At 43.0% G+C, this 15,957-nt stretch overlaps 1 protein-coding gene across 2 annotated transcripts in view; it reads left to right on the forward strand.

Annotated features, from left to right (window-relative positions):
- The first annotated feature begins 1,188 nt into the window (after positions 1 to 1,188).
- Positions 1,189 to 15,957, forward strand: part of bahcc1b (BAH domain and coiled-coil containing 1b) — a 63,877-nt gene continuing 49,108 nt past the window's right edge. Inside the window, exons 1-2 of one of the 2 annotated variants that reach the window (XM_069517346.1) lie at positions 1,189 to 1,616; positions 12,770 to 13,108. In XM_069517346.1, the coding sequence (XP_069373447.1) occupies positions 12,937 to 13,108 (172 nt within the window). In that variant the 5' untranslated portion in view covers positions 1,189 to 1,616; positions 12,770 to 12,936. Of the gene's footprint in view, positions 1,617 to 9,069; positions 9,231 to 12,769; positions 13,109 to 15,957 lie in introns of those variants that run through there. The other variant, XM_069517345.1, reaches the window with a different exon arrangement.

Consider the following 15,957-nt stretch of genomic DNA (forward strand, 5'->3'; position numbering starts at 1 on the left):
CGTCTTCCGCATTCATCTGCATCCTGCGGCTGATTTGCGCACATAGGTATCAGTAAAAACGCTTTTTTCCGCTTGGAAACTCTTTTTTTTTTACTGCAGGATTAGTTGCTTTGTTTTTAAGTGCAGAGCGACACAGCAAAGCAGACTCTGCTCCTCTTTCTCTGGAGCGAACACGGCACAAGAATTAACTTTTACGCACAAACTTGTCTGGACCGTTTGGACATGATCAAAGCCTCGCAAAAATGCCATGGACTCTTTAACGCATGTGCTAAATGTTTATAGTGTTAAAACAATTGAAGCCGTGTGCGCATGGCATTGGGCTGTGTGCATGCTACATGGGCCGGGGCCGCTCATCCCAGCCGGGAACAAAACGCCTCTGAAAGTCGGCACGACAGCTATATATAGCAGGCGTTGATGTAGGTGGTGGTGAATTTTAAAAAGGTGGGTAAACTGTGACCTCCAGGCGGTAATTAGGCCTATCATTTGACAAACAACATCCACTGCAGACAAATATCAGTGAGATTTTTTTTAGAAGAGAGCTTTTTTAAACTACTGTAAATAAAAACTACCGCAGTGTGCTGTCTGCAGGCTGGCGCACAGAGAGAGGGAAGATGGCCCCAAAAACTCGTGGTTCACTATGATTAAATGGAGGACAAATCATTCAGAAAGATGCATGTGCAAGGGGTGATAGGCCTTCTGCCTCCTCAACATATTTCTTCTCATCCACTTTTACGCACAGGTTCAGCACAATCACAAATGCAAACAAAACAATACTGGACAGAAAATGATGTGTGTGTTCTGTGCGTACATGTCTGTCTTTAGTCATGAGGACCGATTTTGAATCTATACCTTCATTATGAGGACATTTTAGCTGGTCCTCAAAATTTCAAAGGACTGCTAGAGGGTGAAGACTTGGTTTTAGGATTAGGGTTAGAATTAGGTTTGGGTTAGGGTGGTTAGTTATTAGTTGTGACGGTAAATGGTTAGGGGCTAGGGAATGCATTATGTTAATGAGTGTCCTCACAACTATACAGAGACGAGTGTGTGTATGGTTATTTGTTAGATATACAGTATCTTTGTCTGTGCGGATGGAAGTGGGTGTATTTCTGCACAAGCGTGCTTGATGATGTCCCTCTGCCCCCTCCCCTGAATAAAAAAAAAATGCGAGGAAGCTCCCTTCTAGTCTCTCCTAGACCAGGCGAGGAGAGAGAGTGCATGAGAAGGAGTTTCGCCATCGATTTTCTGTTTTGGTTTTCAGCTCCATTGTGTGAGAGAGAGAGGGAGAAAAAGAAAGAGAGAGAGAGGGTTGATGCGTCATCCAGACATAAATTTGCTATTATACAGCCTCACGGAGATTCACGTCCACAGGATCCGGCTCTTGTGAGTCGGGAAAACCCCCTCGGTGGATAAATCCAGCAGAGAGCGACAGTAATGCTTAGAAGAAGCGCGGCGCTATTTAAGTCCATACATTTGAATGTGTGTTGGTCTGGATACGTCGTGTAGAAGAAGCCGGAGTAGACAAGTTTAGGAAGGAAGAAGAAAGACTCGATTTGTTTCCTTTTCAATTCATATCCTTAAATAGTCTGATGTGCTATATGGAGACGCTCGTTTTATAGGTAGGTCTTTTATTTTGTATGTTTAATTATTTCATATATGTGGCTATTGGCTGTATTTTCAGGAGTTGTGACACTTGCTGTTTTTTCTGCTAAAGCAGTTTGGGTTCGTGGTTCCAGGGTCCAGTATGCGCCAAACACAAACAAAAGAAAAAAAATTGTATGATTTTTTAAATACAGTGATTACGCGATTGAGGTGATTTTTTTTCATTGTAGTACTAAAGCACGGGGAAACTTCTTTGCGTAATCGTTATTCCATGCAGGCCTTCAACAAACCTGACATTGTATTTAATCCCACTTGTTAAATACCTGACTGTGTGTGGATGGATGATGGTTTTTATGAGTGGAAAAAAAATCTTAATCCCTTTCTTGAACGTTGAATATGCAGTTGGGGCCTCTGTGGGGGCATATGCCAATATAGTGGCACACACACACACACACACACACACACACACACACACACACACACACACACACACACACACACACACACACACACACACACAAGGTGTTTCAACGATGTAAAGTTGGCTGCTATTGTCAGGGTTACTCATATTACATTAAGTTGCACGGGAACATTGTGTAAGGCGTTACTGTTCATCTGCTCCTCTTCGTCGCTCCCACACACACACACACACGTTTGGATGAACTGTTTATAAGTTTGATCAAGGGGCAAAGACAAAGTTAAGTCCATGCATCCATTCAGATTTTGAAGTCTATTATAACATATCGCTGTATAATCCTATGATTTATTACCTTGCATTACTTTAACTGTGTAATATCCTGCTTAATTTATATAATTGCTGCAGCAGACTCGCAGTCACATATGTCTAATTTACGAAGAACTGTGGTTCTTGTCCTTGAGTCACGTCAAATATAATGTTCACATCCGCACAAAATTTAACACATTAGCACTTTAGCTGCAGAAAAGAAAACAAACTTCAGCTGCACAGTACACTGTGGGAAAGTCTTACATTAAATACATTCTTCGTCCCGTCACTCAAACATACATTTTTTTTATTTTTGTATTCTTTATTTTATCTTATTTTGCACATTAAATACGATTAAAAAAACCATTATTAATTTTATAGCAATATTATAATATAGTTTAGTGATAAAATGTTTTCTGCATCACACGGTGGTCATTGGACACGTCTGGTTTAAAGTTTGTGGATTAGTCACTTTCCTCTTTTCAAAGTTTGACTTTGTGCAGCGCAGGTTTTTCAGTTCCAATTGTTTCCGTCTGACTTGCAGCGTCACATTCAAAATCAACTTGTTCTTAGATTAGCTTTCTCTTGAGAGACGATCCAGGCGCAGCGGTGTGATGTGATTAGGTGTTTTGGATAATCTTTAATCAAAAATATGGTTGAAATTTGAACAGTTGGGATGAGAAACTGTTATAGAAGAAGATATTGAAAATGTTTTTGTGTGTTGTAAGTTTTCTGAAATCCCGTTTCCTTCTCGAGAGTCGGTAAGGCACATAACAGTCAAACTTCTGAGTCATGCAGAGAAATGTGTTGCAAAATCACTCTTTGTTTTTGTTGAAAGAATCGATTGAATTACTTGAATATCTGAGGAATGAATTGCATGGGGTCGCGTGACCTGTTGACCCCCGTGAACCGCATTGGAGAAGTGTTGCACTATGTGGCACAAACATTTTTACGCATGCTTTTTTGTACGCTCTGCGTTTACAGAACTTTTCTCAAATAGAAAATACGCATTTTATACAAAGACATACGCACATATACAAACCAATGTTTTCATTTTCAGTCATATGATCGTGCCTTTGTGTGCAGGAAGTGCTGTGGGAATCTAGGGGAGACGACGAACGTGCAACGAGGTGGTGTGTCACACTTCAAACACAAGATGTGTTTAATCCCATTACTTGCGTGCGTAGTATTAACATTTCGGTCGCTGTTAAGATTCAATTCTCCTCTTTTTTTTGCATAAGAAACTACTATGCACACACACGCACGCAGGAGGGCACGCTATGGCTGTTTACGTTCAAATGGTAATGATAATTAAAGCCTCCACCTGCGTGTTTTGATGGCCCATAAATAGACGCTGGCGCTTTCATCTCAGCCATACAGGCCTGGTGGTGGTTACAGCCGGATATATGGCGGCGTGACAGGTACTAATTTGGTGCCCAAGCTATTCCCCCCGTCACCATCATCATCTTCTTCTTCTTCTACTGCCCCATCATCCTCTTGATCTAAAGGTGTCAGTATACATGCGCCTATAACCTTACATGGCACAACGGTTTCCCTCCATTATGTAGGCACTTTTAAAACATTTTGATATAGAAGCAGAACATTTTTGCTTCTTTTTCTTTTCCATCCAACCCCCTTCACGTTTGTGAGTCATGAGCTCCTCTCCAGCCTATCTGTCAGGGTGATCAGAGATAGCAGCATCTGTCCAGCGCACACAGCGGAGAAAAGGTCATGTTGTTTTTGTGTCCAGTTAACTTCCGACTCCATCGTGTCTTCTTCTTACTTCTTTCTCTTTCAGAGCGATGCAGCCACATCCTTACAAAGCAACAGCCTTGTTTTTTCATAACAGCGCCACATTTCTAATGCACTTTTACGCACTAATATGGCTCCATTGTCCCGTGGGGTTGAGCCACCTTCACGCAACTGGGGTGTCTTCCCCTCGGTAAAGCTTGATCAGAAATACTGCCGAGGATGTGACGATTGCCCTGTATGGAGGGGCCTCCCGTGGAGACAGCTCTCCATTTGGACCTCATTTTGAAACCAGCCTCGCCAATGTGTTTCCCGTTGACTGCGAACTCTTTCTCTGTAATGTGGTCCCATTTAGACGTTCAGATGTTTATTCAGTTAATGTCGAGGACGCATTGCATTTGAAACACACTTCATCCACTTTTTAAATGTGTGTAAAATAGAGTGTTCACCTTTCATTTTACGGAGACATAACTCTACGTGAGGCAAAAGTTGCAAGAGTTCACGTCCACAAAATGCAACACTGAAATTACGCACGTCAGTCTGAGCCACAATATGGTCTTGCGCAGCCATGTGGGTGGAAACAAAGCAGCAACATCTGAACTTAACACCATAAATGATGCTTTTATGATTTATTTATACATTTACTTCATTCGATTGTGACATATAGACCACAGTGCGCAGTCGCCTCATATCCTCCAGAACTATAGGGAGGACGGTGCCTCGGCTGGCCGCGGGGCTGGACGGCAGGAAAAAAAAAAGCTGCCGGGATGTGTGGCTCCCTCGCCGCGGAGGAAGAGGTCATGCACGCCATAGTGTGAGGGAGAGAAAGAGAGAGAAAAGGTGGGGGAAGAAGGAAGCAGCGAAGAAGGGAAGGTGGAAAGTGTCAGTCAGGAACGCTTCATTGCTCGAGGACAACTGCGCACAGGACCGGTCTGTTTCAAGAGCAATCAGTCAATCCGCATTAATTACCCCCACCCCACCCCCAACACACACGCGCGCACGCACACAAACACACACTGTATTTCGTGCTGGCACACGGACTAGGAGAGGTTGGGGTGCCGTGTGTTTCTCTCTCTCTCTCTCTCTCTCTCTCTATCTATACACATGCACACTCACATTAGTCTATGCACGCACACGCACGCCCAACCCCCACCCTTTAAGTGAAAAAGAGCCAATAAAAATCAAGCCATAAAGGGCTTTTCCTTGTCACTAAATAAATTAAATGCAGATTTCTGTTATAAGTGGCGGACCCCCTTTGTGAGCCGCGGAAAAGGGATTCTTTATTGTCCCCCTGTCATTAGTGCTGAGGACAACACTGCTGAGGGAGAGAGCATGGAGACCAAGTCCTATCAAAAATAACTGCATGTAGACAATGTATATAGTCTACACAGGCTATGGGTAGACTGCTGTCTGCATGGACATTTCCTGGCAATTGTCCTGGTCCTGATATGTCCTCAGCTGTTGGACTCAGAAAGTGACAACATGCTTTTTTATAAAGCACATGAGATAAAACCTATTTAAAAAGTTACCGATCTAATTGTCCTCCTACAGAGGCCGCATAAATGGATGTGAAGCCTGCTTGTATTTTGAAGGACAGAGTTACACAACTGCACCATACTTTATTATTGTCACTTTAATATATATTCTTATGCATAAGTGGTAATTCACAAACATCTAGTAGTCGTAGAGAGATTCAGATATCATATAATTTGGAAATGTTCCAGAACATTGAGAGTGTGTGTAGCCTGTGTTTGTGTGTGTGCGTGCACGTGGGGACTGCAGCCCATTGGAGAGCGCATGCAGGGCTGTGGAATGCAGGCTGCTATGTAAATGGAAAAGTGGGTAACGATTATCTAATTACAGACATGATAAATCTGCTCGCTTTGGCTTTATTTGATTTGAATTATGTATGTATCAATTAATTTCACTGTATATGGCTGAAAGTCTAGTTTTGCTCAGCGCAGACAATTCATATTTAGCTATGTATGTATGGGATCTGCTTTGGTCCAGATCTGTTTTGTTTGGGTCTGGAGCAAAGAAATGGGAGGGAGTGGATCTCTGGTATAAGTTCAGTTCACACAGTCTGCATTTACTTTATGATCTGCATGTGTCTGGACAAGTTTGGTTAAAAGCACATATATAGCTGGGCTAAGCATGCTTTATTTATTTTACGGATTTTATATAGTATTTTTTATTTAGTGGTCAAATATATATATATATATATATATATATATATATATATATATATATATATATATATATATGTGTGTGTGTGTTTGTATATGTTTATATATATATATATATATTTGTGTATATATAAAAAAAATATGTATATATATAAATATATGTGTGTGTGTGTGTTTGCATAAAACTTCTTAAACCTACTTTTTGTATTTTTGTTTAAAATATTAAGCATCATTTACTGCTAAAATATTATCTATTTTTTTGAATTTTAGTGTTGTTTTTTTATATTGGACATTATCCGTGTTAATGTTTAAATCTTGCCCTGAAACGCTCACCTCCAAAGTCCGTCCCTCTATTCCTCCCCTCAGAAACAATGAATGAGCTAATTCATGATTAGAGGCGACCCACCGGTGAGGCTGCAGTGTGACAGAGGAAATGTTCACTTAATCCTCACTTGCACCTGGCGATAAAATAAAAAACTTTAAGTCACATTTCAGACGCAGGCAGAGCAGTGCAGAGTCCTGACCGTCTCTCACTGTGGCTTTTTAACACGCAGCAGAGAAAACCCTCCATCACTCAGTTCGTCAGCAGACCCCTCTCTCTCTCTCTCTCTCTCTCTGTATCTCCCTCTCTCTCTCCTTTGTTGTAAAAACTTTTCTCGCTCCGTGCATGTGTGTGTGTGTGTGTGTGTGTGAGGAAGAGGAGCTCCCTGGCAGCTGCAGCTTTCCGGTTCTTGCTGCCGCTCTCTCCTCCATTCCCCCCCCCCCAAACACACCGTTGTCATTGCACAGTTCCGTGGACGGAGCGTCTTGGTTCGATACCACGTGTAATTTCCCCTCTCTTACCGTATTCCCTTTGATTGAGTCACTCTTGACTCTGCTGCGGCTCGGGGGGCCAGCGGGGCTCTCCGTGGGGGCCGCCTTGAAACCGGCCCTGCTTATCTGCTTTCATCGTGGAGCGCGGGGCCGCCTTGAAACCGCAGGGGCGGTAATTGCTTTTTTCAGGCAGCCCAGTGCGGACTGGCCAGCAGCCAATCAGAGCCTTGTTTACACTCGGTGATTGACAGCGCGCTGGCGACGTGCCAGCCAATCGGGCGGCTCGCAAAGGCGCGGCCCCGAGGTTTTAACCCTTTGCTTCCGCGCGTAAACAAACGCGAGCATCAGCCTATAGCGGCTCATATATTTCGACATGGAAACACACGAGCCCGGATCCTTCCACTTTTAATTGGCGAAATTAGTGAACCGTGCGCAAGGCTCACCCCGAAGACAGCAATGCTTTCAAAATACGCACTGATTCAATTTGCCCTTGTGTGTGCGTGTGTGTGTGCGTGTGCGTGTGACACAGACAGGTAAACAGACACAACAGCAGTGACACACAAAATACTTGAACGTGCAGTTAAGTTATACTATGCCGTTTAAATTTACGTGAAACCCTCCTAAACCTCACCCCCTCCAAAAATGCACATAAAAATAAAGCACTTTATTCCACTAACCCTTCCTCCACACGAGCCTGTGTTCGTGTGTCATTTCTAACGCTGGGGAATGACAGATTCATTTCAATGTATCGCACTGATGAGATGTTGGTGTTCAGAGCATGACAAAATCTGAATATAAGAGCACACACACACACACACACACACACACACACACACTTACATATACACACATATTTCACTGCATGTGAATATCTGTGCATGTGACAAATACAAATCCTTGGGTGCTATATTCGAGTGGACACATTTTCTCAATCAGATTTAACTTGTTGCCCATTTAGCCATAAACTCTTTATCTTGCACAGTTTTTTTGTTGTAAAATTCAAATCTGATTGAATTCATACTGCTGTATTTTGTTCCAGTGGACACATTTTTTCCATCAAACTAAACCTGTTGAATATTTGTCCATAAGCTCATCATGCGTTTGTTTACAAAATCTAAATCTGATTTATAAAATCTTCCTTTGAGATTTATTCCAGTGGATGCGTTTTCTCTATAATACTTAACTTGTTGCAACGTCTTATCTTGTGCAATTCTATTGCGAGCAAACTCTACATGTCCAATAAATCAAGACACGGATCCTGCTAATAAGGATTTATTTGGCTAAACACATGCAGTCAGGGGCGAGTGGGGAAAAAAGCGGATTTCCCTAAAGGAGCATCAATAAAACTATCACATCACCGCTGTCACATGGCAAAAAGAAATAACTATATGGCGCATGGAGGATCACACGGAATAGGCTGGATGCTGTGTGCTCTCCACCGGTGATCAGACCGCGCTGGCGGGCTCCTCTCCTCTCCGTCCCCGCACACCGAGCGGCAGCGGCGGCCCGAGCTGCGCCGCCTCGCCTCCTCGCATTCTCAGCCGTGCGCCGCGCTGTGCGCCGAGGGCTCACAAATCAAACGCCCGCCGTTTGGCTCCGCGGCGCCGGCGCTGGCTCCCTCATTGGCTCCGGCCGCGGCAGCCAATGGTTGCACGCGTTCGCCGTCGAGGGGTGGGGAGGGTGGGGAGGAGGAAGGGTGGAGGCGGCGGAGGGGGTGGGCGCCTCACGGGCACGCTTTCACATTGTCGTTCTCAAACCAATAGGCCTACGCGTTCACCCCACCACCCCTCCCCACACGCACGCACGCACACACAGTCTTTCTCTCCCCTCTCACACACACACGCACACACACCCCTTCATCCTCCTCCTCCTCCTCCTCCTCCTCCTCCCGGCGTGTCTGAGTCTCCGGCTGCATGAACGAGCCTCGATTCACTACAAGCCTGAACTTCTACGATGCGTCTCTCCCATACCTCAACTGACTGCACAGCACAGTCCACACAGCAGCAGCAGCAGCATAGGATGTAATCAATCCCACATGTTCCTCCACTGCGACTCGGGGATTTTCACTTTGAATATTTTTTACTATACTTTCTTTTTCTTCTTCTTCCTCCATTACAATAACCCTGCTCGCTATGCACAGGATATATAACTTATAACCAGTAAGTACAGCAAATTTCTATAGCTGTGTTTTATAATCTTTATAATAAAGGTGCTGGATGTGGATGGGTTGTTTTAGTTCCAGGCGAGTGCTGCATGCATGGAGAATGTAGATGTGAAATTCTATCGTTTTATTTAAATGATAGGATGCATGTTTTTTTTTTTAAAAGACTGCGCTGTTTTTTTTGCACTGGAGGAATAAATGTGGAGATAAAAGCTGATGCTGTGCTGCACCTCAAAGAATAATGTTCGTAAAACACTAAAGATCTAAAGACATCTCCAGGTTGATTGTGATATTTGCGTAAAGGTTAAAAGTCCTATGGCGACTCTACAGTATTTTTGACGTGTTTCTTTAAACAGCCGGTTTCTTCTGTGCTCGATATTCTTGACCTCTCTCTCTCCACAGCCCAAATTACTTGTGTGTTTCTTATTCAACCATGGCACCATTCAGAGCCGCTCGCCTTTCAGCGCTTCCTCACTTTCATAGATTATAAATTGTAGATTATTTCTTTGTTAGTTTCCTCTTGTGCCTGTGTGTATGTGAGAGATAGAGTGTGTGTGTTTGATAGAGAGGGAGACAGAGAGGTTTATTGCAAACTGCAGTAGCCCACTCCCTGCCTGCTGCTTCCCCCCCCCTCGGTGAGCAGGCTGTGCAGACGCCGTGCTTGCCCTCTCCTCGGCCGGGCTTGTCTCTCCTGTTCAGCCGGCCTCTGGATGTCAGGATTTAGTGCTTCGACGATGCTTCGCGACTTTACTTTTATTGCAAAATTGTTGTAAGCCAACGGCTTGGCCTCTGAACCCGAGCCTCTCCAAAAATAAATGCCCCTTAATTCTTTTTTTACCTTTAAAAAGCTCCACATATTTCTGATTTTTTTAGATTCCAAAATGCGTATTTTTTTTGGATGAAACATGGACAAAAACATTTGGTGGCTTTCGTGTTAAGTTCGACAAATGTCATTTTGCCCAGGTGTGGTTACTTTTTGTAAGGGGCATTTTCGTCTGGTGATAGTTTGACCCTTTGCATGGCAGTGGTGGTGGAGGCGTGTGTGCGCGTTTGGGGAGGTGTGCGTGTGCGTACGTACAGGGTGTGTGTGTATGGGGGTTTTGAGGGAGGCTGCTGGCTGAAGTGGAAGGAAGTCTGAACCCCCTCGTACACACACACACACACACACACACACTCACACACACACTACTACAGCACATCCAAATGATCATTTTCCCAAACTGTTACGCAGGATTCGCTCACGTCGTTCTGTTTGCTTTGCGTGTGATAACTCTGGATTTAGATCCAGGTTGTTAAATGCAGTCTGAGTGGCTCTCTGTTGACGTGGAATGTAAACACGCAGGACGTGTGTTTACGGCCTGAAAAATTTAAAAACGTATAGACAAACGTCAGACGAGAGTGGTGTGTGATTGATGTCCCGTAGAGACGGGCCATTGTTTCTCACAGCCTAGGGGACAGGAGAGGAGAGAGTCCATTTTGCCTTCCCCGTGCGCTCGTACAGTAGCCTGCCTTTCTCTCCTTGAGATTTTTCCATCGTTATCGTCGACGAGATGTGATGAAAAGTGTTAAGCTGGTACATGATTTTAATGCACTTGCATTTGTTGCATATAAAATTCTCATGGTATGCATTTTCATTTGGGTATATGAGCTATTCTATGTTTGGGAGTGCTCTTACGCACAACACGCTCACGAAGACTTTTGGAGCCTCTGCTAGAACTGCTAAACTTCGGAGATGTGTTTTTTCCAAACACAATTCCTGAAAGTTGGAGTCCTTGGGCGGCGTGTGTGTGCCTGTATGTTTTTGTGTGAACGTTAAAGGAGACTTGAATATCCCTGCTCATGCAGCCTATATATACTTACGCACTTCAAAAGCCTCTGGTCCACCACAGCATTTGATATTTTCTTTGTTCCTTTATCGTTGATTCCTGGGAGGTGCTATCAGCATCCACAGAGCGCTAGATGGACGTGCCATGCATTGAAAGGCCCGTGAGGAGATGGACTGCTGAGGTGTGTGTGTGTGTTTGGTGAATGCAGGCACCCAACTCTCCCATATCTGCGCGTCACAGGGAGTCCTATTTAAGTAAATGACCTGGGCTATAAGGCATACATATAAAGTCGATGATTTCCTAGTCTATTTCACTGTTTATTGCCCTGCTCTCTCGCTCATGGAGCATAAAGGTGATTTGATTTGTGTTTGTGATTACACTGAGCCTGTATTGTATATGTAGCGGGGATGCATGGCGTTTGCCATTGTCAGGAGGCGAGGGCCACTACTGCTGACTCCGTATATGAGTTAATAGAAATGGCTGTATAGGTTTTTTTATCCCTGTTTTCATTAATAAGCAACGCTACAAATAAGAGTCTTGATCACAACGGTGCCAAGTATAAAAAGTCAGACATTAAAGCGGAAACAATAGTAAATACACGAATAAAAATAAGGCTCTGTGAAGTTACATTTAATTGATAAAAGCTCTAAAACACCATTGATCCATTACGCACGTCTGTCCATAGTCAATGCATTTTTTTATTCTAGAAATGTACAATAGGCTACCGTCTACTGACACAACCACAATGGTGAAACAATAGTAAATACATAAATAAAATCAGGTTTAAGTCAGATTTGATTGATAAAAGCTCTACAACAAGCACCATTGATACATTACGCACACGTGTCCACTTTCAACGCCTTTTTTAATTCTAGAAATTCACAATAGGCTACCGTCCATTGACAAAACCATATATTAACTGTAACCTACGTGCATGGGATCACATTTTACGACATCTGAATGAAGAAAGAAATACAACTTAATTTGCATAAACAATAAACTCTAACCCTGGCAGACATGTGTTAGCGTCCTTCTGTTTTGGATGTGTATTGAAGAAGTTTGGGAATGGATTTCTGCTGGAAAAATTTGGAATAAAACTGCTTTTACGCATTCTTGCTCAGTGCAGAAGGGTGTCTTCATATTTTAGTACGAGAGCCTCCGAGGTCCGTCTTGTTTATGACTGGTCCTCGTTCAGTTTTGACTCGTCCTTCATCGAGAAGGGTTTTTTTCCACCACTTAGAACTCTTGCACCACAGATGCACCATTTGTTTGTACCTGAGCCAAATCTCCCTTTTACTTTCCATTCTTTTCGCTGATAAAAAAAGCTCCCGTGTGCGTTATTTGTATCGTGTTTGGTCACAGGATGAAGAGGAGGAGGAGGGGTAAAGACTCCTCTGTTGCTGCCAAGTATGTAGTGTGGAGTAAATCCGCAGAAACTCACCTTTTTTTTTATCTGCAACTCAGACTTTATACCCGTCTTCCTGAGCTGGCACAACTCGTCATTAGATTAAACTTGACTGACTGAAGAAATCAGTGAGTGTAGTGAGTGAATTTGGTGTTTTGAAAGGTTTTTGTGACATTTAAAAAGCTCTTTTGGAAAATGCTGCTTGTTTGCGTAAACATGACGGTTCAGCCTTTTCTCCTGCGCTACATCCCTGGTTGGCTCATTATTGTCAGCGCTTTGACGCGTCTCCTGCTCTCTCTTTTGTAGGACATGACGGGGACTCCGTTTCTGCCCTGCGAAGCCACAACTCCGCTCAATACGAGGGGAGCCCGAAGTTCATAAAGGGATTATTTGCATCTGGGTGCCTGAGACCTTCGGTGCCTCCGGATTCTACTTTTTTTTGGGATTTGGGGATTTATCGGTTCTCGCCCGTGATGGAAAGCCGAGATTTCGCTCCTCCGCACCACCTCCTGACGGAGCGGAGCGCGTTGGTGCACAGCGCCGCGTCTCGGATGGCGTCGGGCGGCCACGGCTCTGTGCAGCACCCCGCTCACTTCCAGCCCGGGAAATACTACTCATCCCACCTCTCCATGGCTCCGCACTCAGGTCAGTTTTCAATGCATCTCTTTTCTTGTGAATGAATGACAAGTGTGGGGTTATACACAAAAGAATAATCAGTTACTGTCTTTTGTCTGAAGCATATGTTTTCCATATTGCAAACTTGGAGAAAGCTCTTTTGGACAAACTAGAATTTACTGTGCAAGGAAATTACGACTTTGTGGGCATTTGGAGATTAGCAGTAAGGGGCAGGCATATTAAGGAGTTTTATGTTTTTACTTTATTTAATGAACTGTTTATAGCATATAGCTGCTTGCTGTGCGTATTACATGAGAATAAATATCATTTGTCAGTTTAGGGATTTCAGCCATGCGTAAAAGCAAAAATAGGCCATGAAACATAGCGGGGAAACTTCGAAATTAGATTAACTTTGAAATTTACGACAAAGCCTACCTCATTCTTTTTTCCTCTTTTTGTTTTAGACTTTAAATCTCCCAACAATTAAAACACATATTCCAGGATTATTCTCCTTTATCACACGGGGCTTATTAAGCGTAATCTTGTCATAGATTTATATGGTTTCATCAATTAGTAAAGTACTAATCATTGCCGTTTGATTTAATTAATTAGAATTGGGTAATTCCACTGCTTATATTTCCCATTAAACAATAAATTAAAGCTATTAGCTGAGTCCTTCCCTTATTTGCGCTGTTTCCTTGCAACGTTTCATGTGTGGTTCCAGGAGCGCACAGACTCACAGTGGCATAGTGGTGGTGCAGGGTATGGGGGCACACGCTGGTTTGTACCGGTCACAAACTGGGGGTCGCAGCGGTGGAGGGGTTGGGTGAGGTAGTGGTGGGGGTCTCTGGCTAATAGAGGTGCGGGTAATACCAGAAAATCCGGTTTCTATATTGAGCGGGGACGTGACGGGGTGCGAATGGGTTGACAGTGCATGCATTAGATTTAACAAGTAGCTTTGGTATCCTGTCTCAATGGGGGAGGAGGGGGGATGGGAAGGTGTGTGTGTGTGTGTGTGCGTGTAGTGTGTGTGTGTGGAGAGAGAGAGGGAGAGAGAAAGAGGCTCTGGTCGGAATCATACAGTGTCTAATAACAGGTACATGGACTAACTGGGTGAATGTGAACGTGCCCATTGAAAAACCTCATTAATTATCATTTGCAAATGCAGCAGGTTCTTTAAATAGACGCTGGAACTCAGGCACATATGAACGTGTGTGTGTGAGAGAGGGAGAGGGAGAAAGAGATCGACGTATGTATCCTTCCTCTATCTCCACTTATCTGCATATTCATTACTTTTAGAAAACAGCAAAGCCAAAGCACAAGTCCAGTCCAGAATATTACCTGTTGTTATTAGTATTTTACCAAATGCATATAAAGCCAATTTACACATACATTTCTTTCTCAAAACTTTGAGTTAGATTTTATTTCTCCCAAAATCAAAAGTTAACCAGTTTGACATTTTATGTTCTGAGGAACACACAATTAAAACTAATTCCACAGATTTGTTTCAGAAGTGTTCATGCACGCATCATAACAGTAGCCTACACTTTTATATTTATTATTACAGAACTCCCTTTTTACAATGAGTGCAGTGTATATGCATGTAAACACTTAATTATTCTATTGTTATTTTAAAGGCATATGAAGGAATTGATTGTACCAATTTGACATTTTTTATTTTTTACAATTTAGAAATTGTTGAAATACATTGTAAACTATGATGTATGTAACCATACCTATATCTAATACATGTGTCACTGTAAATGTAATGTTTACAAAATGTATTATACTGTTTATTATTCTGCATTACATACATATGTATTATGGTCTGATGCATATTAAATAATTGACATAATTTTAGTTCTACGTTATACAACATCAGAATATAATCTACAATAATTGATACAGTATAGTTTATTCTATATTGATAAAATATTTTCTATATTTCATGAGACATGTTGCTGCATGTCTCCTTTAAATTCAACTGAAATAATTTTAGCAGAAATATGTCATTTAAAACCCATGACAAACACACGTCAAGCCTGCACAATGTTTTAAACAGATTATACTCCTATTTGACTGATATTACCGCTCGCTGACGTGTATTATGGTCCAATGTAAAACGATTCTGTAATGTTGAAAAGAGGTAAAAAAAAAAAAAGCGTAGTAATGCAGGGTGATAATACTATTGAAATGTATTCAAGAGGCCCTCTCACAGGGACTCAAGGTGCATGACACTGTATTGAGATTCCAGATATCCAGACTCTCCATGCATGTCCCTGATGGGGTTTTGACTGACATGATAGGCATAGAGGATTGTTGTTTTGGGATGGGGGCTGGGTTACATGTGTGTGTGTTTGCTGGGAGGTTAGGATGGGGGTTACCTTTGTGCTCCCCCCCACTCCTCCCTCAGAGTTTCAGAAAGCTGTATTCTTGGCCCTAGGCCTCGGCACAGGGGGTAGATATGAGGTGGGGTTGGCCATACCAGGGTGTGTGTGTGTGGGTGTGGGTGTGTGTGTGTGTGGGTGTGTGTGTGCGTGCGTGCGTGCGTGCGTGGAGGGGGCTTATTTCAGATCTTTTTTTTTTTACTTTCTCACAAGACCAATCTGGATGTATCTGTTACAGAAATTTGAAGTAAGAAAAAAAAAAAACACACTCTCGCCCCCCATGTTTCTTCATATCCTGGAAAACCTGCAATCCATCAATTTGCTGAAGCCTCTTATTTAGATCAGCATGGTGTCTGCTTGAATATGGTCGCGCTTGACAAGGTGATGGAATGACAGCTGCATACCAACGCCATAGGACTCGGGCCCCCATTTGATAAAACCCCCACAATGATATTACACAGACGTTTAGATTACTGATAGGCAGCAGTGGGA

The sequence above is a fragment of the Paralichthys olivaceus genome, chromosome 21, assembly GCF_024713975.1.
Source record: "Paralichthys olivaceus isolate ysfri-2021 chromosome 21, ASM2471397v2, whole genome shotgun sequence".
NCBI classification, from domain to species: Eukaryota; Metazoa; Chordata; class Actinopteri; order Pleuronectiformes; family Paralichthyidae; genus Paralichthys; species Paralichthys olivaceus.